This window comes from Canis lupus, chromosome 2 (assembly GCF_003254725.2).
Source record: "Canis lupus dingo isolate Sandy chromosome 2, ASM325472v2, whole genome shotgun sequence".
NCBI classification, from domain to species: domain Eukaryota; kingdom Metazoa; phylum Chordata; class Mammalia; order Carnivora; family Canidae; genus Canis; species Canis lupus.
The window spans coordinates 50,023,208-50,044,661 of NC_064244.1; the positions used below are offsets into that span (position 1 = coordinate 50,023,208).

The 21,454-nt window shown below is 38.7% G+C and overlaps 1 protein-coding gene across 5 annotated transcripts in view; it reads right to left on the reverse strand.

The window, feature by feature from the left end:
- SGTB (small glutamine rich tetratricopeptide repeat co-chaperone beta) overlaps positions 1–21,454 on the reverse strand; it is a 47,738-nt gene that overhangs the window by 6,692 nt on the left and 19,592 nt on the right. For all 5 annotated transcript variants that reach the window (XR_007406771.1, XR_004813829.2, XR_004813828.2 and 2 more), the window contains exons 5-10: positions 20,546–20,645; positions 9,167–9,271; positions 3,753–3,891; positions 3,586–3,648; positions 423–460; positions 109–192 (exon numbers count right to left, since the gene is read on the reverse strand). Coding sequence is in view for 1 of the 5 variants with exons in the window: in XM_025448424.3 (XP_025304209.1) it covers positions 109–192; positions 423–460; positions 3,586–3,648; positions 3,753–3,891; positions 9,167–9,271; positions 20,546–20,645 (529 nt within the window). In the remaining 4 variants the exon portion in view is untranslated. The remainder of the gene's footprint in view (positions 1–108; positions 193–422; positions 461–3,585; positions 3,649–3,752; positions 3,892–9,166; positions 9,272–20,545; positions 20,646–21,454) is intronic.

Here is a 21,454-nt window from a genome sequence, read left to right on the forward strand (position 1 = left end):
CACTGATACTAAAAGAAAAAAATTTAAAAAGAAAGCCCTGGTCCTTTCACTTTAGAGACAAGCTGTCAAATACAAACTTGTTTTTACTCTTTCTATAGTAACACTTACGCTTGGATGAGGCTAGACAGGTCAGTTAGTCCCCCAACTCCGGCAGCAGGTCCCCCGATAGCATTTGTCATCATTCCTGACATTCTAGAATAGGCAAGAGATACACACTGGGATTGGCATATAGTCTTAGCAAGCAGGGTACTGGCGAAGGAGAAGTCAGGAAAATACACCCATACTGTGTAGGAAGTCAAGGCGGATGTGCATGGCTCTAAGTTCCAAATGACTGGCATTCATCTACCATCTATCACTTATCATTTTGGAGCTGATGTGCTCCAATTAGGAGCCAGCAGGTGGGAGGGGAAAAATATACTTACAGCTGCTGAACTTGAGGGTTCTGCATTAAACTTGCTGCCTGCAATTGAAAAAATGGCATCTCCCATTAAAGGCAGTTCATAGTTACGGGTCTTTAACAAAGACTTTTTTTTAAAAAACCCAGGAATGAAGACTAAACCAGGTACATTCTAACATTCTTTAGAGTTTTTGTGTATTTTTCTTTTTTTGAGCAAGAGAACGCACACGTGTGCATGAAAGAGTGGGGAAGGGTGGAGGGGGAAAGAATCACAAGCAGGCTCCGCGCCCGATGCAGGGCTCAATCTCACGACCTTGAGGCCCTGACCTGAGCCGAAACCAAGAGTTGGATACTTAACCAACTGAGCCACCCAGGAGCCCCTAGCTTTAGTGTATTTTTAAAAGTGAATGGGAATGTTAAAAAAAAAAAAAAAAAAAAGGAAGGACTAGGAAAAAGTGGCATTGAAAATACATTGTGAGGATAAAGAGATTACAAAAATATACTAAGCTGAGGATATTGAGAGCAGTTTACTTCCTACTACTTATCAGATCAATAAAGTGAAAAGGAAAAAATAGACTTTTAAAGTATGAACAGTCTCCTATAATTGAAGGTCTACTTCAAAAGAGTAGGAGATGTGACCTTGCTCCATGGGGCTTGGTGGTTTTATTCCTCCCCTGCTTATAGTGGGAGGGAAATTACATTCATACATATATTCACTTGTAAAACTTTCTATTTTGAAACCATATCAGATTTTTTTTGCCTCAAACTGGTACTGTCCACAATGTTCGTGTAAAAATTAAGTTAATCTTTGTAGATGGTAGTTATTTTTTTTATCTACTGACCCAAATGAATCGTTGGAAAAAGCCATCGCTTGCTTTCATTGCCATAAAGAGAACTGTCTGACTTAACTTGCAAACGGTTCAGTAACTTCCCTCAAGTCTTGGGTAGGATTGGTGCCTCTGCACCAACACATGAATTCTGTGGACAAATACACAGAAAAAGCAGGATTTGTGGGTCACAAATATCATAAAGCCTTTTTGTGTCACGATCCCTTTAATCTGATTCTATAAAGCAGTTCATCCTCTTCTAGACTCTAGGACCTCAAGGAAACAGAGCAGATCCTAGGGCTTTTCTGGTCACTCTAAAGTAAGCAGTCCTCTAGTCGCCTAAAGTTACAAAATGACCTGTGGCTCAGGACTGCGCGTCTGGCTCCCTGCAGTAACCAAGTGCACGTCCGCTCTGCGCCATGGGCCTGCGTCAGGTGGGCCTGCTGCACCAGTGCGGAGGGGCGCCGTTGCCTGCTCCTCCTCACCACCGTGCTTCTGTGCCTCTCCCCACAGCTGGCCGGGCAAGAGTCCTGGCCCTCCAGGAGGGACGAGGGACAGGGGTGCAGGAAAGTTATCCGATGACTGGTACTTTCTCAGTGGTTTTCGCACTGGTGCTCTTTGGTTGTGCAAACTGTTTAAAATTACTATGGATCTCTCTTGGGGCTCTTTCTAAGGTCCTTCAGAAACTTTTCCCACCCCCACCGCTCTGGGCATTTCTCCTCTGTCCTCTGAGAAAGGGACTTTACTCTCTGGATAGAAGCTGCGACTTTCCGTGCCGTCCCAAGTCTTTTGCAGTCCTCCGCTAGAGATGACGTGTCAGGGTCCTGTCACCTTCCAGGAGGCCCCTCTGGGCGGATCACCCTGGACTAGATGAGCTCCCGGGCGCACCGTGATCCACAGGAAGCACACCTCCTCCACTCCACTGCCATTGGTACAGTTACTTGCTAAACCACACAGGCTTCGTTAGCTGACGGGCCAGACTCCAGTCTGCTGTCTTCCGCCCTGAGGGCCACGTAGAAAGCTCTCTGAGGGGGCCAGAAAAGCCCTTTCTCTGTGGGCCTGAGAGGAGGGCAGGTCCCCTTACTTCCCAGCAAGTGGAAAACGGCTAACTCCAATAGCTTCCTCCAAAAATCCTCTTACTCTATCAACCCGACTCTTCTTACAAGCCACACGATAGGTTTTTAACTGCCACCTTTTACAACACTTCACTTTGGTACACAGCAGTTTGAGCACTAAAACAAATCTGAAACTAGAAGAAATCCCTTTTCATATCCTGTATAATAGCATCACCTGAGGCCTGGAAATGGGTAACGATGCTAAAGATGTCCCAAAACCCACAGAGAGACATATTATTGCTGGCATGTAGATAAGAAGACCAACTTAAATTTGATGAGTTCAATCCTGAGACTTGAGAAGTTACTGAATTATTTGCAGGTCAGTCAAATAATTATCTCTGATAATAAAAGCAAGTGGTGGCTTTCCCAACACCTCATTTAGAGTCAATGATTCAAAAATTAACTACTGTCTACAAAGATTTCAACTACCAGTTGTACACTGCCAGTTGCTATAAACCTACTAATTGTTTAAAAGACTTCTTTATTTCATCAAGAATGAGCCATCTGTGCATTTCAATGCAAACAAAGATACCGTGGATGCAGGGCACATTTTTTTTTGAAAGAACCAAAGATGAATACAAGTGGCACTGCTGCCTTCCAAGGGCATGGCATATAGTAGAATGAATGGTTCTCAACCAGAAATAATCACTCAAGGAGCTTTACATGGCCATGTAACATCCCCGACCCACTAAATCAGTTTCCACAAACTGGATCAGAGCATGTGTGTCTTCAAAAAGATCCATGAGTGATTTTGTTGAAGGATGAAATACATACATATAAGGATTATACTAAAAGTTCAAATAAACTCAGGATAGAAAGGAAGCAGACCAAAAGAGGAGACCTTAGGGTACCGTGACAGTCAAACCACTCAGACCTCAATTACTAGAGATCTTCCTAGGGCCGCTTTCACGGAAAAGACTTGTTTTTAACCTTTTGATTTTCAGACCCCTTTGTCCATCGGATGAAAAATACAGTTCTCTCCCTAAAAAATGCATAGGTACACTTACATACAAATTTTTATATACAATTTCAGGGAATCCATGGGCCTCCTAAAGTCTCTCCATGGCTTTCTCACAAAGAGGTACACAGGCAGGTTAAAAACCTGAGCCAGAGCATTATATCACCCCTACCACCACCCCTACCCCACCCCCGACCACCAAAGCTCCCTTGTATGTTTCTAAAAGCCTGGGAACCATATAACGCTATGGAAAGACAGCCAGCAGAACAGAAAAGGAAATCTACTCACCATACTAATGAAGGCTGGATTATTTATTAAACTAGCCATGTCAAAGCTCAATCCAGTTCCTGTCTGTAAAACAATGATATTTGAGAATTATTTTAACCACTGCAATTTGATTGTAATAAATTGTGAATGACAGAAAATATTGCCATCATCTGTCGTCAATAACTTACAGGACTGGATACCTCTCTTAACTTCTGTTCTGCTATTTTCAAATTTGACTTGTAAGAATCATTTTCAGGGTCAAGATCTAACGCCTTTTGATAACTTGTAACTGCTTCTTCGAATTTATTTATGGCAGTGAGGGCCAGTCTGAAAAGAATAAAATAGAAGAGTATAAGACACATGATTAAAGAACATCAGGACATCACCAACAGTCAAACATCTGCCTCGGTAATCAATCTGAATCCACACTACACTTACTTTATCCACCGTACTATGATTCACAGGGATATCACCAAAATTCCTTCTAATTTCAAGATTCTGTAAGTCTGGACTCTCTCCATTCTACTTGCTGACAAACTTGGCCATCCCGAAACGTTGTCCCGTGAGTCATGAATTTAATGCTTAGAAATGAACCTTACCTACCTTTCAAATTTTAAGGTTAATATGTTAAGTAATCTGCCTTAGTAATGGCAAAGCTCCACAATGATGTGAGCTAACAACCTGTGGCCATTATAGCTCCATGATGCTAAAATCATTTTAAGGACTCAACTAGATGTGTGCTTCCTAATGTCCCACTTTCTTCCTTCTTCCTAACAGATACACTGAGCCACAATAAATATCAATTCACCATTTAAAAAAATAAAAATGGGCTATGGGGTATCAGTGGACTACTCCTGAAGAAGTCGTATTAACTTAAGTAGATAAAATTAGGATCCTTTACCACTCAACACATTATTAACCCAGGCACAGATCAAAGACTTAGTTATTAAATTTTGTTATCCTCTATCTAGTTAGAATTTATCAGAAAATTACTTCCCAACTATACAGTAATAGTATATATGGACAGATAGTATTGAGGGTTTTTATTTGTTCTGTTTTTTTTTTTTTTTAATTTTTTTAAATTTATTTATGATAGTCACACAGAGAGAGAGAGAGAGAGAGGCAGAGACACAGGCAGAGGGAGAAGCAGGCTCCATGCACCGGGAGCCCGACGTGGGATTCGATCTCGGGTCTCCAGGATCGCGCCCTGGGCCAAAGGCAGGCGCCAAACCGCTGCGCCACCCAGGGATCCCTGTTCTGTTTGTTTTTAACAAATTACTCTATTTCTTTCTTGGATGACTTACCTCCCAGACCTCTGATCAAAACAAAATTCAGTGTCTAAACACAGAAAAATTCTCAGAACCTAATTGATTTTCTTCCAGTCAACAATAAAGATATTACTTCAGAGTAATCAGTTAATCAAGATTCAATAAATATTTATTGAAACCCTACCTTGTGAAGGGGAGGTAGGAGGGGGGATGGGGTAATGGGGTGATGGGTACCAAGGAAGGCACATGATGAGATGACCACTAGGTATTATACTATATGTTGGTAAATTTGAATTTAAATAAAATATTTAAAAAAACATTTCTAAACCAAAAAACCAAAAAAAACCCTACTGCATACCAGATACTATTTTATAGTTCACAAAGAGAAAGATGAAGTCCTTGAGGTTAAGAAAACTTCATCCTACCTGGGAAGATAAGCAATACACACACAAATAAAATCATAGTATTAAAGGGGAGCTGCTCAAAGACAGCCACAGTGAAAAGACCTGAGTGATGAGAAGAAAGCAGTCACTTGTAAATCAAAGGAGCATTCGAAACAGAAGACACTGTAAACACAAAGTGCTGAGAACAATGCGTTTGGCATCCTTAAGGAACCGGACAAGAGCTGATGAGGAAGCACAGAAAAGAGTGTGGAAAGATGATGTCAGGGAATAAAATAATCAGGAGCCAGACCATGTAAGACCACAGTCTGGAGTCTGGATTTTATTCTGGTTGCAATGGAGTGACAGATCTGATTTGTGGTTTAAACATTCACTCTGGGGGCGCCTGGGTGGCTCAGTCCATTAAGCCTGTGACTCTTGATTTCGGCTCAGGTCATGATCTCAGGGTTGTGAGATTGATTGAGCCCTATGTGCTGCGCATCTATGGAACTTAAGATTCTCTCTTTCTCCCTCTGCCCTTTCCCCCTTCCTCCCTCCCTCCCTCTCCTTCGCCCCATTGCTCACAAAACAAACAAACAAATAAAAACATTCATTCTGGCTTTTCTGCAGATGATCAACATGGGTATGGGTAGAATGGTGGCAGGGGGACCAGTTACGAAGCTACCGCAGTAGCCTAAGTAAGAGATGGTGATTTGGACTAGGGTTAGAAGCAAGATAGCATTCAATGCTTGAATTCAAGATATAATTGAAATCAGAATGGACAGGACTTGCTGATAGATTAATCCTGTCAGGCATAATAATAATGAAGGATAACTACTAGGCTTTTGACTTTCTGGCACTAGTAGGTAAATGAGGTACCATTTATTGAGATGGAAAAGATTTAAGAAAGTAACAAAAAGTTTGTTGGGGAGGTGCCTGGGTGGCTCAGTTGGTTAAGCGTCTGCCTTTGGCTCAGGTCATGAGCCTGGGACCCTGGGATTGAGCCCATGTCAAGCTCCCCGCTCTGTGGGGAGTCTGCTTCTCTCTCTCTCCCTCTGCCTGCCACTCTCCCTGTTTATATGCCCCGCTCTGTCAAATAAATAAATAAAATCTTTATTTTTTTTTTAATTTTTATTTATTTATGATAGTCAGAGAGAGAGAGAGAGAGAGAGAGAGAGAGGCAGGCAGAGACACAGGCAGAGGGAGAAGCAGGCTCCGTGCACCGGGAGTTCGATGTGGGATTCGATCCCAGGTCTCCAGGATCGCGCCCTGGGCCAAAGGCAGGTGCCAAACCGCTGTGCCACCCAGGGATCCCAATAAAATCTTTAAAAAAAAAAAAAAAAGTTCTTTGGGGAACATGTTAAGCTTTAAGTGCCTGTCACACATATAAGTGGAAATGAAAAGTAGTTGAATATATGAGTATGGAGTTCAGACATTACTTAAGATCTATATCATTATAAACAGTTGAGTCTTGTTAACAACAGTAGTTATATTCTATAAAGGCACCACAAACAATAAATTAGCAAATAATGAACAATTGCTCCCAGAGGAAATATAGAATTGGGATCCTGTGAGCCTTCAGTCACAACATTTCATTTCTTTTTTGAAAAAAAAAATTAAAAAAAAAAAAAAAGAAAAAAAAATTTTTTTAATTATTTGAGAGAGAGAGAGAGGAGATCACAAGCAGGGGGGATGGACGGAGGGAAAAGCAGGCTCCCTGCTGAGCAGACAGCCTGATGTGGGGACTCAATCCCAAGACCCTGGGATCATGAACTGAGCCAAAGGCAGAGGCTTAACTGACCGAGCCACCCAGGCACCCAGGTCACAGCATTTTCATCAACAAATCAAAACATAATCTTATATTATGTGTGTTTCCATTTAAAGAAACCTTACTACTGATTCATTAGCACTGAACCAACACTCAACAGCACTAACTCATTTCTGATCAAACATTACCTGTATTTTCTTCATAAGACACATTGTAGCCTCCTTGTGATTAGGAACACGACACAACACTTCAGCCGTCATTTGGGCGCCAGTGTAAACAGGGAAATCAACCACAAAAGACACAAAAATGCAAAAAACCAATACAGCTCTACACAGACTGAAAAGGACACTCGTTTACAGCATGAGAACTAAAACAAAAAGGCAGACCTCTGCTGACAACTGACTCAAATTTTTCACCCTTCTGTGAATGACCACAAAAGCAAGTGAGTATTGATTTGGGGGTTACAAAAAAATGCCAGCATGTAGGCAAATTCCTAAGTACAGAATCCATAAATAATGAGTACTGATTGTAGATGGAATTTAAAAGCATGGGACTGGATGGAATCAGAAGAGAGAGCAGAAAAATGGCAGCGGCAGCAGAGGAGAGAGCCCTGAAGTACCTCAGTACTTAGAGGTGGGAGAGAAGGAAGAACCAGCCGGGCAGACTGGGAAAGAGCATCCTGCGAAGTAGAAGGAAAAGCAGGAAGTGTGATGTCGTAGAAGCAGAGAGGACGAAGTACTTAAAGAAGTTAGGGATCCCTGGGTGGTGCAGCGGTTTAGCGCCTGCCTTTGGCCCAGGGCGCGATCCTGGAGACCCGGAATCGAATCCCACGTCAGGCTCCCGGTGCGTGGAGCCTGCTTCTCCCTCTGCCTATGTCTCTGCCTCTCTCTCTCTCTGTGTGACTATCATAAATAAATAAAAATTAAAAAAAAAAAAAAAGAAGTTAATCATGCAGGGGAGCCCAGGTGGCTCAGTTAGAAAAGCATGCAACTCCTGATCTCGGGGTCGTGAGTTCAGGCCCCATGGTGGGTATAGAGACTACTGAAATAAATAACCTTTATTATTTTAAAAAATTTTTTAAAGATCTTATTTATTTATTCACTAGACACACAGAGGCAGAGACACAGGCAGAGGGAGAAACAGGCTCCATGTGGAGAGCTTGATGTGGGACTCAATCATGGGACCCCGGGATCACACCCTGAAGCCACCCAGGGATCCCCAATAAATAAACTTTAAAAGAAAGTAAAGTTAATCATGCCAAATACTAAAACACGGGGCAGGGTAAGGATACAGACATGAACACCGGCCCTGGCAAAATACTGACAACTGGAGACCCCAAACAGGGCTGTCTGTGGAGTGACAGAGACAAAGCCCCTATCAGAGTGAGGGGAGAGCAAATGAGACATGAGAGAGATGCGACCGCAGACACAAGCAGCCATGGGAGCAAATCAGAGAAAGAAGAGCTGGGAAATGCCTTGCTGGGAAAAGGACAGTTCCAGTAGGTGATTTTCTAGGACCTTTCTGCATGCAGTCAGTGTCACTGTTAGAGACAGGAAAGCTAGGGTTGCAGAAGATACAGGAGAGGATTCCAAGCATAAAGCATAAAGACCCGGAGAAGGTACAAAGGGAGAGCTGTAAGGCGTGAGTGAAGGCCAGTCTTAGATAAGAACGCTCCATTTGAGCAGGGACAAAAGGCAATCTGTGAGGATACAAATGCAGGTGAATTGGTGGATTCAGAAGCAGGAAGAGGAGTTACTTTTCTTCTAAATGCATCCATTTTCTTAATTAAGTGCAAGGCAATTGCGTGAGCTGAGAGTCGCCATGGAGCGTGTGGTGGAAATTTGAAGAGAAGAAGAGAAGGTGGGAAGCAGCAACTCAGAGAGGTAAGGTGAACATAGAAGGAAATACAGTAGGACTGTCTGCCAAAATATTGAATGCTCATTTGAGATTTGTAGGCTTGAACATAAAGTGAGTCTACTCTTCTGTATAATTTTCTCCAACAACCAACCATTCATCATATAAGTGGGTCATCTCTATCCCAGGTCACAGAAGTTGCAATCATTTCCTCTTTCAATGGTATATTGATCTTCTTTGCAATGTTTAAGCAGGAAATGGAAAACCAAGCCATTAAGAATAGCAAATCTGATACTCCTTGGTACTACTTTGAACATTTTGCCAAAACTTACCCCATTCTCCCATAGGCCTTGCTGTACTTTGAATCAATTGCTATGGCTTTCTCACAATCCTTTATTGCATCTGTGTAGTGACCTAATTTACTCTGAGCAGCAGCCCTAAGAGAAAAAGAAGAGATTTTTATTATAAGCAGCCCTCAAGGCACTCGTTTAGATCATCAGGTACTAATAAAACCTCATGTTCTTTGTCCCAAGTTGTACATCACTCCCAGTAAATATCTAAATCATACTAAGATAATTCTAAAATCAAACAAAAAGGTAATTCAAAGGCAAAACTGAGAGAAAATATGCAGGCTACCTTTCACTGTTTGCTAGAAAAATGACAAATAAGCAAATCATACAGCTACATACTTACAATCTACATACAATACAATCTACATACTTACTGCTTTTCTAATTTGCCCAAACAAAAAACTGAAAGCACCAGGACGTGTGGGATTGTTAGGGAAGCATGCAGACTGATGACTGCGTAGTGTTATGCTGTTAAATGATCACTTGTTAGTAAGGTTAAGATCATCATCTGGCAAGTCTAAGATGGAAATTTAACCTACCTGTGCACCTAAATCTGGCTGCAAATGAAGGAGAGCAATGCATTCCATCCACTTAGCAAAAGACTCTTAGAGCAATTAAGGACTATTGAATCCCTTCCAGTTATTTCAGGAGAGTTCTGTTAGAGGTAACTGGAAGGGCATAATGAAGCTACTTTCTATTTCTCCACACGGTTCTGACAGTAGACAGCCCTGTGTTCCTGCTGTTATGCTCACTTCAGTCCTCAGGGCCATACTAACCAAGCAGATGACTGTTTGACAAGCAAGCTCTTCAAACTAAACATTCCATCGTGTTTCCTGCCCTCCATCCCACTCCTACTACTGTCCCATTCATTCTTCTCCAGACTAAATATTTCTACTTATTCGTTCAATGAATACATCTAGTGAGGTCTAGCTAATGCCCAGACACTTTTCTAGTCATAATGGATAGAGCAGTAATCAAAATAGTATTCCTGGCCTCAACAGTGCTTAGGTTCCTGGCAGGGGCAAGAGGGTGGCTGGCAGATTATAAAGTAAAGGTGGTGATCAGCCCAGTATTTTTTTGCCAATTTTTCTTCATATAGCATGACTGAGACCCTTTCTTTCCAAATTAAGATTATAAAATTAAAAAAATAAACAAACATACAGTCTCCTTTTTTCCAGTGGAAAAAAAAAATTTAAGTGTGAAAGTCCAGAATTCAACAAACCTAATTTGGTAGTACATAAGAAAAGGAGGGTTTATTTGACCATTCAATATGCACCAACAAGCATGAGAAGGATGGCCATTAAAAATGACCATTAAAAAAAAAAAGACCATTAAAAGAAGAGATATAGTATGTATTACTTCCAAATAATTTTTTTAAAAAAAGGTAGGGAAGGAAGAGGAAGCCAAATAATATCAGGAGCAGAAAAAACAATTCAAACATAAAAGCAACTACAAAGTAACCTAGATAAAAACCAGTTTCTCAAATTGTATACACATCACTTAAAACATAAGCACACACAGGTTAAAGAAAGGGATAGAAAAAAGACAATCAAGCAAACTGAAAACCAGGCAAAAAAAAACTTGTGTAGAAAACACTAATATCAGACATGAAGCAAAAGCATTGTTAAGGATAAAAAGAGCCATTATTACTGATCATCCTGTTAGTTTAATTTTATGGAAAACATCTACATGGTACAGAAATCAAACATATGAAAAATCTCACTCTCACAAAGGATGGGTAGGCATGGGGTAGAGGGGATAAAAATAGGAATAAGACTTCAAAAAGGATGAAAAAGCAAACCCTCAAACTAAGTAAAACAGAAACAAATGATGCTGACTGTATATCAAAAAGCATTCAAGTAACTTTCAAGTAGTATTCTGAATATATATATCTTTAATGAGATGGAGTCTAAGGAAAAGAGAAATTGCAAAGAAATTGTGAAATTTACTTAGCAGGCTTGCTCGTGGTGTAATAATGGCATTATACTATCAATTGAAGAATACTGAAAGGTAGAGCTAATGAGTAAACGTACTGGTTGTGTTGGAAAGCAGGGTTTTCACTCTGAAAGAAAAGAAATCCACATAAAATGGGGAAAGGTGAGGGAGATTTCTGTGACAATGGAATGCAAATTAAAAGTATCTGCACATTTTTCAAAAAACTGTATTTTCTAGCTCTGTTCACTGAAGAAGCAGTAACAACACTACTTCAATAGCAATGATCATATCTTGCAACCAGATCTTGGTTTCTAAATACTATTCTCCACTAACAGGAACAGGGGCTACTTGTAGAAAAAGCTAAGCTCAGGTCTAGAGCAAGGAATGTACAAGGCAAATATGGAATACTTTGTTGTCTGAGAAAGCAAGAAAATGTTCAAAAACAGAGTTACATAAAAGGACACACAGCCAGTTTAAAGGGGCTCCCACTAGCCAAATATGGGATGATTTCAGTGGCAAAAATTATGGCAATTTTTATAACATATTAAATAGTGATTTTAAAAATTCATGAGTCCATAATGATACTCAAAAAATTTGGGGTGGGGGAAGGAGGAGGAAAGTGGAAAAGAGGGGAGTGGGAAAAAAACTCTTCTTTACAGAAATATGTGAGGAAATACAGACAAAATAAATGTAAAAATTAGAAAATCATCATTTTGCAACCATCAGTGTTTTAATGATTCAAGGAAAGATTATGAACAGATGGTAAAACATGGAGTAAAAAGATTGCTGGGAACAGGATATTCACATGATGTCACCCTACAGATAATTTTTAATTACAAAAGGAATAACAGAGATGCTAGTTACCACCCTAAGATCACTAACTTAGAATCACCATTAATGGACGGCTTGAAATTATGTGCTTCCTACTATAATGCAATAAATGGCATACATAATTATTTATGTGGGCCTCATACCACACTTCAACCTAAAATTAATCATGAGGAAGCAATCACACAAATCCAGATTACGGCACCTGCTATAAAATCACTGGTCTGAACTCTTCAAAAATGTCTATGTCATTAAAAAATAATAATAGGGATCCCTGGGTGGCGCAGCGGTTTGGCGCCTGCCTTTGGCCCAGGGCGCGATCCTGGAGACCCGGGATCGAATCCCACGTCGGGCTCCCGGTGCATGGAGCCTGCTTCTCCCTCTGCCTGTGTCTCTGCCTCTCTCTCTCTCTCTGTGACTATCATAAATAAATAAAATTAAAAAAAATAATAATAATTTAAAAACCAGTAGTATTTTCTAGATTAAAAGAGACGTAACATATCAAAATACAGTATCAAATGTAACATACCAAAATATATATTTTTTACATATATATTTTATACATATATATAAAACATGCTGTCATGTTACTGCTTCACTATTAGAAGTCTTCGAGTAGAGGTAATTCTCCCTTCTAAAACTCACTGTATCAGGGATCCCTGGGTGGCTCAGCAGTTTAGTGCCTGCCTTCAGCCCAGGGTGTGATCCTGGAGTCCCAGGATCAAGTCCCAGCATTGAGTCCTGCATCAGGCTCCCCACAGGGAGCCTGCTTCTCCTTCTACCTGTGTCTCTGCCTCTCTCTCTCTCTGTTTCTCATGAATAAATAAAATCTTAAAAAAAAAAATATCCTATGGGGGGGGAAAAAACCCTCACTGTATCAATTCAACTCAAACTTTTGTTGAAAACAAATAATATACTAAGCCCTAAAATCCAAATCAAATACACAGAGATGAAGAAGATATATTGTCTTCCCTCCAATCTTTCACTAATAGAGACAAACACATGTAAATAAATAAGTAAATAGTATGGTAAGTGCCACAATGGAATCAAAAGATGTATCTACAAAGTGTCAAAGATACAGGCCACATGAGAAAACTGCAGTTAACTCTCTGCAGCACTGTCTAATAGAATTTTCTGCGATAAAGAAGCTCTTCATCTGTCCTATCCAACACAGCAGCCCCTTGCCCACACATGATTAAAGAACACTTGAAAAAAAAAAAAAAAAAGAACACTTGAAATATGCTAGTGTGACTGAGGAATTGAATTTTTTATTTTAAGTTTAACTTAACATTTGTCCAGCCACAGGTAGCTAGGAGCTACCATACTGGACAGCATCACTCCATTGATCATGGTGGGCAAGGGTGCAAGAGCATGGACAGGAGGTTGGGAAGAGGAAAAATTAAGAAACTCTTTCCAAAAGCCACAACTAGGGACGCCTGCATGGCTCAGTGGTTGAGCATCTGCCTTTGGCTCAGGGCGTGATCCCAGGGTCCCGGGATCGAGTCCTGCATTGGGCTCCTCACACGGAGCCTGCTTCTCCCTCTGCCTGTGTCTCTGCCTCTCTGTCTCTCATGAATAAATAAAATATTAAAAACAAAACAAAACAAAAGCAACACCTAGCGGGGTGTTGAAGGATGGCTGGCAGATGACCAGTTAAGGAAGGAAGGAAGCATTCTAGGCAGAGCGCATAAAAGCACGAAGGGATGTCTCAACACGGTACTTTTAAGAAGTCAGCAAATTTCACATTCCATGTGCACAGAGTAGAGAGAAGAATAGCTAGGTAGGAAGAACAGTGAAAATAATGGAATTTTAAAAAAGAAAATGCCTATATTCTAAGAGATCTTAAGCATCATGCATGCTGAGGAATTTACATTTGATAATGTAGGCATTTGGGTCTAGCAAACAGAAAGAGTTAGATGATTCATTTCACATTTTTAAAAGACTGTTTTTGTCAGAAGACTGGAGACGGGGGGCACAAGTAGACCCTAGAAGCCAAATGAAGTCACTACAGCTCTAGTTTAGCAACATTTAAGAACCTGGACTAAGGGAATAGTGATGGTCATGGAGGCGGGAACAAAGGAGCTCGGGGGAGGTAGACAGAAAAGGTAAACTGAGCGGAAGACATGCTGATCTCTGGCTTCAGACACTAAGAAGAAGACAGGGAATAAGGCCGGGAGAATCAGACGCAGAAACAAGGGTGGGTAGATGGGAAGAGGATCGCTATGTTTCCATCCTGATAGCTTTAGCTTTACACACCACAAACTACAAGCTAGGATCTTTAAAAAGAGGACAAGGACAGGGAGCTGAACCTCTGAGGCCAGGAAAGGGAAGAAAAGTTGGGTTATACTCAAATCTTCTGTGAGATGAAGCCAGACATGCCAGTGTCTGAACTGAATATCAATGTGGCCGCTCTCTCTGCCCCTGCTGTCTGGTTATCAGGGCATGACTAATGAAATTCCAACAGAACAATACCGTCACAGTCACCATGTTTTCGGACATCCTTGCCTTCTTTACCTTGTTTAGAGCAAGAGTAGGAATATAACTTGGTTCTATTTTTATAGAAAATAAGGCAGATAGAAAAATCACAGGTAACTTATTTCTCCCATACTGTATGTCATATGTAACTTATGGCAAAAACCTATTTTTACATGTAGGAATTACACTGTTTTTGAAAGAAGCAAATATTCAAAGCTTAGAACTATGCTAGGTATTAAATATATATATATATATTTTTTTTTTTTAAGATTTTATTTATTTGTTCATTAGAGACAGAGAAAAAGAAAGAGAGAGAGAGAGAGGTAGAGACACAGGCAGAGGGAGGTGCAGGCTCCCTGCAGGGATCCCGATGTGGGACTTGATCCTGGGACCCAGAGATCACAACCTGAGCCAAAGGCAGATGCTCAACAGCTGAGTCCCTCAGGTGTCCCACCTAACTGTGCCTTTTATACTATGTTCTCCAACCTATATGCCCTTCCCTATTCTCCACCTATGTTCCACCTGTCCATCAAATCTAGCTCCATCTTCAATTCCCCATCACCTGAGAGGCCGCTGCACAAATTCTCTCCATCATGCTCCATCTCTCTCCTGTACACCTTTAATTCCTTTCATTGTCTCAGTCCTTCAAACACCTACCCACCCTAGAAACGGGTAATGTGCTGAACAACAAGGTTGTACACAAGAAATAAGAATACTGTTTAGTGATGTAAGACACAGAAAGTTAGCCAGTTTACTGTAAAATATCATTTCACATTATAAAGTACTTGGAAATGTTTTAGGCCTATACTCAGTCATTTGTTATTTTATATACACAAGTGTTATATAACACTTGTCGTCGCTTCAGGATCACTGGGAATTTCTCATAGTTCTTCTATAGTCCTCCATGCATCCAACAAAAATTGGCTGAAGTCCTGTGAGGCACAGTGCTAGGCATTATAAGGGATACAAAAAGATACAAGATCCCATCTCTGCCCTTCACCTGAAAAAATAAAACAAATGTGCAAATATAATAAGGCACAACATACGATAAATTGACATAAATGATATACATCGTGGTCAGTGCGTGCTAAGTATAGAAAAAAGGAAAAATCTATTTTTGATTTTGATAAAAATATTTGATAAAAGATTTTCAGGGAAGAACTAGGGTTTTCTTGGTACCTAAGTCGAACCTAAAGCGTCCCTAGGAATCTAAAAGGCTAAAACAGAAGATAAATACTAGAAAAGAAAGGCTTGGTTAAGAAATGTGCCAAATAATTATTTTCTAACATATAAGAACAGCACTCCTATAAAAAGAAAACTATAGTTCATCCTAGCAAGTTTAATATATGAATATTTTGATTAGTAATAAAACTGTGAAAATGTGTATCAAAAGGAAGATTTAATCTACTATTCCAAGTTTCCAATTCTTGGCAGCCAGCTGGCTAAGAAAAATGCAGGGGTAGTTGGCAAGACTATAGGCTACTGAGATATTTATAACTGCTAGGGTCTAATAAAATTTTTCTGAACCTTTTTTCAATATTTGTATTAAATATACAAATAAAGTCTTCTAATTATTTAATATTAAATTGCTTGTTCTATTACTGAACTCCTCAGGAAAAAAAAAGATACAATTTAAATGAAAAAGATAAGCATGATCATTGGTTTTGATTTAACAATAATTAAATGAAAAGCAAGCACAGGTATTGCCAAGAATCTCTTTTAATCCAGTACTTGTAAACATACGACGATGATTCATGAACCCTAATCTCATTTGAAATAAATGATTTACTTAGGCTCCAATTTACCATAGTCATAGTTAAACTGTATGGCTTACTGTGGTCTATTAACAAGCAATTTTCTGATAACACCTATATCTGGCCCTAACATTTTGTGACACAATTAAGTGTTTTTGTTTCAAATGTTTCATAAGCTAAATTAAAACATTATATAGTCATCTGATGACAGAGAATAAAATATACTTGCAGAACAATTTCCAACAATTTCCAACAATTATTTGGATTTTTAATTTTCCTGGGCTAGATTTTTAGAACACATCAGTAAAGGGATTTTTTTGGTAAAAAAAAAAGATTTCTAGGATGGACAGTTAGCTTCCTTATGGATCCAACTCTTCCACAAATAACAACGATAAATTCTGGACAAAATACAAAACAAAAGCCAAAAGCAGCCCAGGTGGCCATAAATAGGAAAATGGCTTAGCGAACTGTGGTATATTCAAACAAAAGTATGAGTGAGCAATTAAAAGAACCACTGAGATAAGCAACAACAGGGTGAATCTCGCAACCATTAACCTGAGCAAAAACAGTCTCTCACAAAAAAATACATATGGTATGATTCCTTTTATGCGGAATCTCAAAAAAACAAATCTAATCTACAGTAGGGAAATGAAACAGTGGTTGCCCCTGGTGTTTTAGGCAACTGACGCTGAAGGGGCGTGCAGAATTTTCAGTATCTTGGTCGGGGGGTTGGGAGTTACACAAGTGTATGTATGCATTTGTCAAAATTATGGCAAAGTACAGTTGAGATTTGTGTACTTTATTACTTGCAAGTTGTACCTCAAAAGAAAAAAATGCAAAATATTGAACTAGATTAATGACACACATGATAAAGTAGTTAGGGGGAAAGTGTACAGGTGGCTGCAATTTACCTTGAAATGCAAAAATAAGACTAACAAACAAAGGGGTTCAAAAGGATGAAACATGTGACATAGTAAATATACTAAAATATTAAAGGCAAAATCTTGATGTGGATGATTATAAGAGTATTTACTGTAAACTTCTTTTCGACTTCAAAATTTTTCATAAAAATGTAAAAGACCTCTCTGCCAAAAGAAGATAAATGACACTAGATTAATTCAGAACAATTCCCATCTAACGTCATTTCCTGTTTTAGTTTAACAGGCTTGCTACCAGACTGGCAAATCAGAGAAAGACAAATGGCCAAATATTTGGACCCTGATAAATTTGGATCTCTCTTCATATTCTGATCAAAGTAAAAAAAAAAAAAAAAAAACCCACACCAGATTGCATAAATGACATTAAATATATAACACAGAATTAATGATATAATATTTAAACAATATTTAAATAATAATTTTATCATTGTAACATACAATTATGCAATATCATACAATAATAATATTGTTGTGTGCAACACTTAGGAGACCGCTTCCTAGCACTGTTTATGTATTAACTATTTAATCTCCACAGCAGTTCTCTAGGGTAAATTCTATTATCCACATTTTACTAATGGGGAAACTAAGGCATACATATATTAGGTAACTTGCTCAAGGTCACATACCTAGTAAACGCCACAACCAGAAATTAGAATTCAAAGACTCTGAGTCAGAACCCTTGCTCTTAACCACTTCCCTATGATTGCTCTCTTAGTTGACATCATAACTGACATAACATAATATATGCTTAAATTTGTAGATGACATGAAACTAAGAGCAAAAGCAAATACGTTACTTTACCAATTATCCAAAAAGATTAAGGGTCATACACATAAGAGACTGTTACAAGATAAAATTCTGTGGGGATAAAATGTAAGATCCCGCATTTGAGTATAGACCACCAACTATACCTCCAGGGACAGCACTGGTAATGCAGCAAGTGTTTTGCAAGAAGCTGTCAAATGAAAATATGATTGAATGACAAAATAAGGAGAATGTGTGAAGAAGAGACATTTTAATAAGCCAAAAGCAAAACATGAAATTAATAAATAATTCTACAAAATGCTAATATTGAAGTATGTTATCTAGAGGTAGGTTAAATGAGAGCCCTATAAGACTGTTGTGGTCAGACCAATTCCAGAAACACTGTGTAAATTCCTGGGAACTACACATACAGGTAAACTGGAACAAGTTTAGAGCAACAGTGCAGAAAATAAAACTATTATCTGCAGTATAACTGAAGAAGCTGCAAAGATAATATGGAGAAAAGGACTCAAGTGAATTTGGTAGCAAGCTTCAAAATGTAAGGTACTATTATGAAAAACAAAGATCATAATTGTTCTGTAATTGTCCTTAAGAGTAAAAATAAAAACTGCCAACTAAGATTAGCTACGAGGGTTTCGGGAAAACAAATTCAGTGTCAACACAAGGAAGGCTTTTTCAACAGATAGGACCACAGAAGAAAAGGTGGGGGAGAAGGGACTACCTTAGAAGGCTATGAATATTCTAAACAAGATAAGGATAACTCAGTGAAAGATTAGATCAAATTAACTTAAAGATATCTTCCAAATCTAAGAACTTACTATATAATAAAAGGTTATTTTTATATATTTCTTTCATAAGAAGTTTCAAATTGGTTAAAATAGCTATCATTCACCAAAACACACTTGCAGTAATAAAATTTAAATGTGAAGAAAAAATAAGAGAAGTTATTTGCCTAGTCTGCAAATAGGGAAAGGTTTAAGATTAAAAACACTGGAATGGACTTCAAAAGAAAGGAAAAATAAACTTGTCTACATCAATATTTACAACTTTTACTTATGAAAAACATTAAAAGGCAAACAGTAAGCTGTGCAATTAGGACTAATGGATTATATCTTTAATATACAGCTATGTTGTACAGAACAGTAGCCACAAGCAACATGTGGCCACTAAAATTCAAATTAATTTAAATTGATCTTCAATCAATAAAACACTAAAAATTTACTTTCTCAATTGTACTAGGCACATTTCAAGTGGTCAATTGCCACTTGGGCTAGTGGCTACTGTATTGAACAATGCAGACACAGAAGAGTTCCATCACTGCAGAAAGTACTATTGGAACTTTAATATTTAAAATAGATTAATTTAGTTCAGGGAATTCATTATATAGTTGATCGGAGAGCTGAGATGCCAAGTAGGGGGTTGTGCAGCAATCCAGAGATGAGGAACAACAGGAAGCCATCACCATCCCTAAGACAGAGGACAAAGTGCAGTCCAACACCCAACATCACCTGGCAAAAGCTGGGACCACAGCAGTTGTCTTGGGTGGGAGACAGAGACAAAGATGGGAAGCAGCCCCTGCTGGATAAACACCCTGTTGTAAAGAAGGGAAGAAATACCCTGACTTCTCTCCTCCTCTGCCCTCCAATCTCCTGCCAGCACCTCCTGTGGCTGAACCAAGACAAAACCCAAGTGACAAAGGAGCCTGGGGAAATGCAACCTATCAGGGTTAGGCTCTCTGTTAAAAAAGAGGAGGACAGGTATAATACATACCTGGCAAAAATACAAAAAGACAAAAAAAAACAAAAACAAAAACAAAAAAACCCTGAACGGCCAACATTTGAAAAATGTTCGACCTTGCCAGTAATTAAATATAAATTAGAAGAATTACTATTAAAATAAAAATATTAAATTAACAATAATAAATAAAAACTCAAGTACTTAGTACTGAAAAGAATATGGTAAAAACAGATATGCTCATACAACCTAGGGAAGGAAATCAATTTTCAAAGAAGTCTGAACAATTTTGCAATTAGCATCGACAGTAATGTTAACCGTTTACATTGTTAAACCAAATGAAAGCAGGTCCAAGGATAAATCCAAAGTCCAGAACATCTAAATTTCAGAAAATAATTTGAGAAACAAAGATGTTCCCTGTGGCTTCATCATATTGAAAAAAAAAAAATGAACAACCTCCAAGGTGGCCAACAGGTCAGAAGTTATGTAAAGTAAGGTACATTAAAAATAATAATACTAAAATAAGATAAATTAAGGTACATTTATCCGCTTATTAAAAAATAGCGAGTGCCTTTTGCTAGCCACAGTGACTATATTTAGAAATATAAAAAAGATCAGGAGGTAATAACAGACTAATTTGTATCCATTTAAATAATGTTTATGAAGAGTTTCAACAAAGTAAGGACATGTTTATGATATGCCTACTGAATAACAATGAATCTAAAATCGATTACACTCCCATCAGACAAAATATGCCTAAAGGTTAGTGAGTAACAGTGATTAGCTCTAAGTGGTAATTTTATGAGGTTTTTATTTTCCTTCTTTATATTTTTCTGAACTTTCAAATTTTTCAAAATAAATTTTACAGTTCTTCAGAGCTATTAATGCAAATTACAGTTTAAGAACTGTAAACCACAATAGTGCTAGGTTACCTGTTGCAATAATAAACCGCATTATTTGGATCCAGTTCTATTGCCTGTGTGTAACAATCCACGGCAGCAGCGTAATTTTCTTCTTTCATGTGGTTATTGCCTGAAACAATCAATATGTACAATAAGTACAATATAACAAAAAACAGAAAATCTGAAAGATAAATTTTACTCATAGAAACTACAATAATACGAAAGTCAGCCAGATGATTTTTCTTTTTTTTTCTAAGTAAACTCTAACCACAACGTGGGACTTGAATTCATGACCACAAGATCAAGAGCCACATATCCTACCAACTGAGCCAGCCAGGTGCCCCATCAACATGATTTTTTAGTGACCTCAGAGATAAATGTTCCATCGCACTATACAATTGATATTCCTTTAGCCATGGTGTTTTTGAATGACTTTAACAATGCAAAGTCTTAAAACAATTAATGTTTGCATACCCTATAAAATACAGGCTACAAAATGTGAGTAAATGCAACAATTATGAAAATCTCGTGGCGAAATCTCTTTTCACCTTCCTTAACTTCATCTCTCTCCTTTCTTTTTAGAGCGGCCCACCCCATTCCAGATGCAACATCCTTCACAATCATCATCTCAGTCTGGACCCCCCCTGTCACTACTTCCCCATCAAAACATATACCTGCTGAATAGCCAAGCCCTCAGAACTCTGCTGTGTAAGCTGATATGATTAATCATGTTAATATGTTATTGGCAGATAATATTTTTATGTCCTATCACTTCCAGAGAGAGATTTTTTTTTTTAAGATTTTATTTATTTATTCATGAAAGATAGAGAGAGAGAAGCAGAGACACACAGGCAGAGGGAGAAGCAGGCTCCATGCAGGAAGCCTGATGTGGGACTCGATCCCGGGTCTCCAGGATCACGCCCTGGGCCAAAGGCTGGC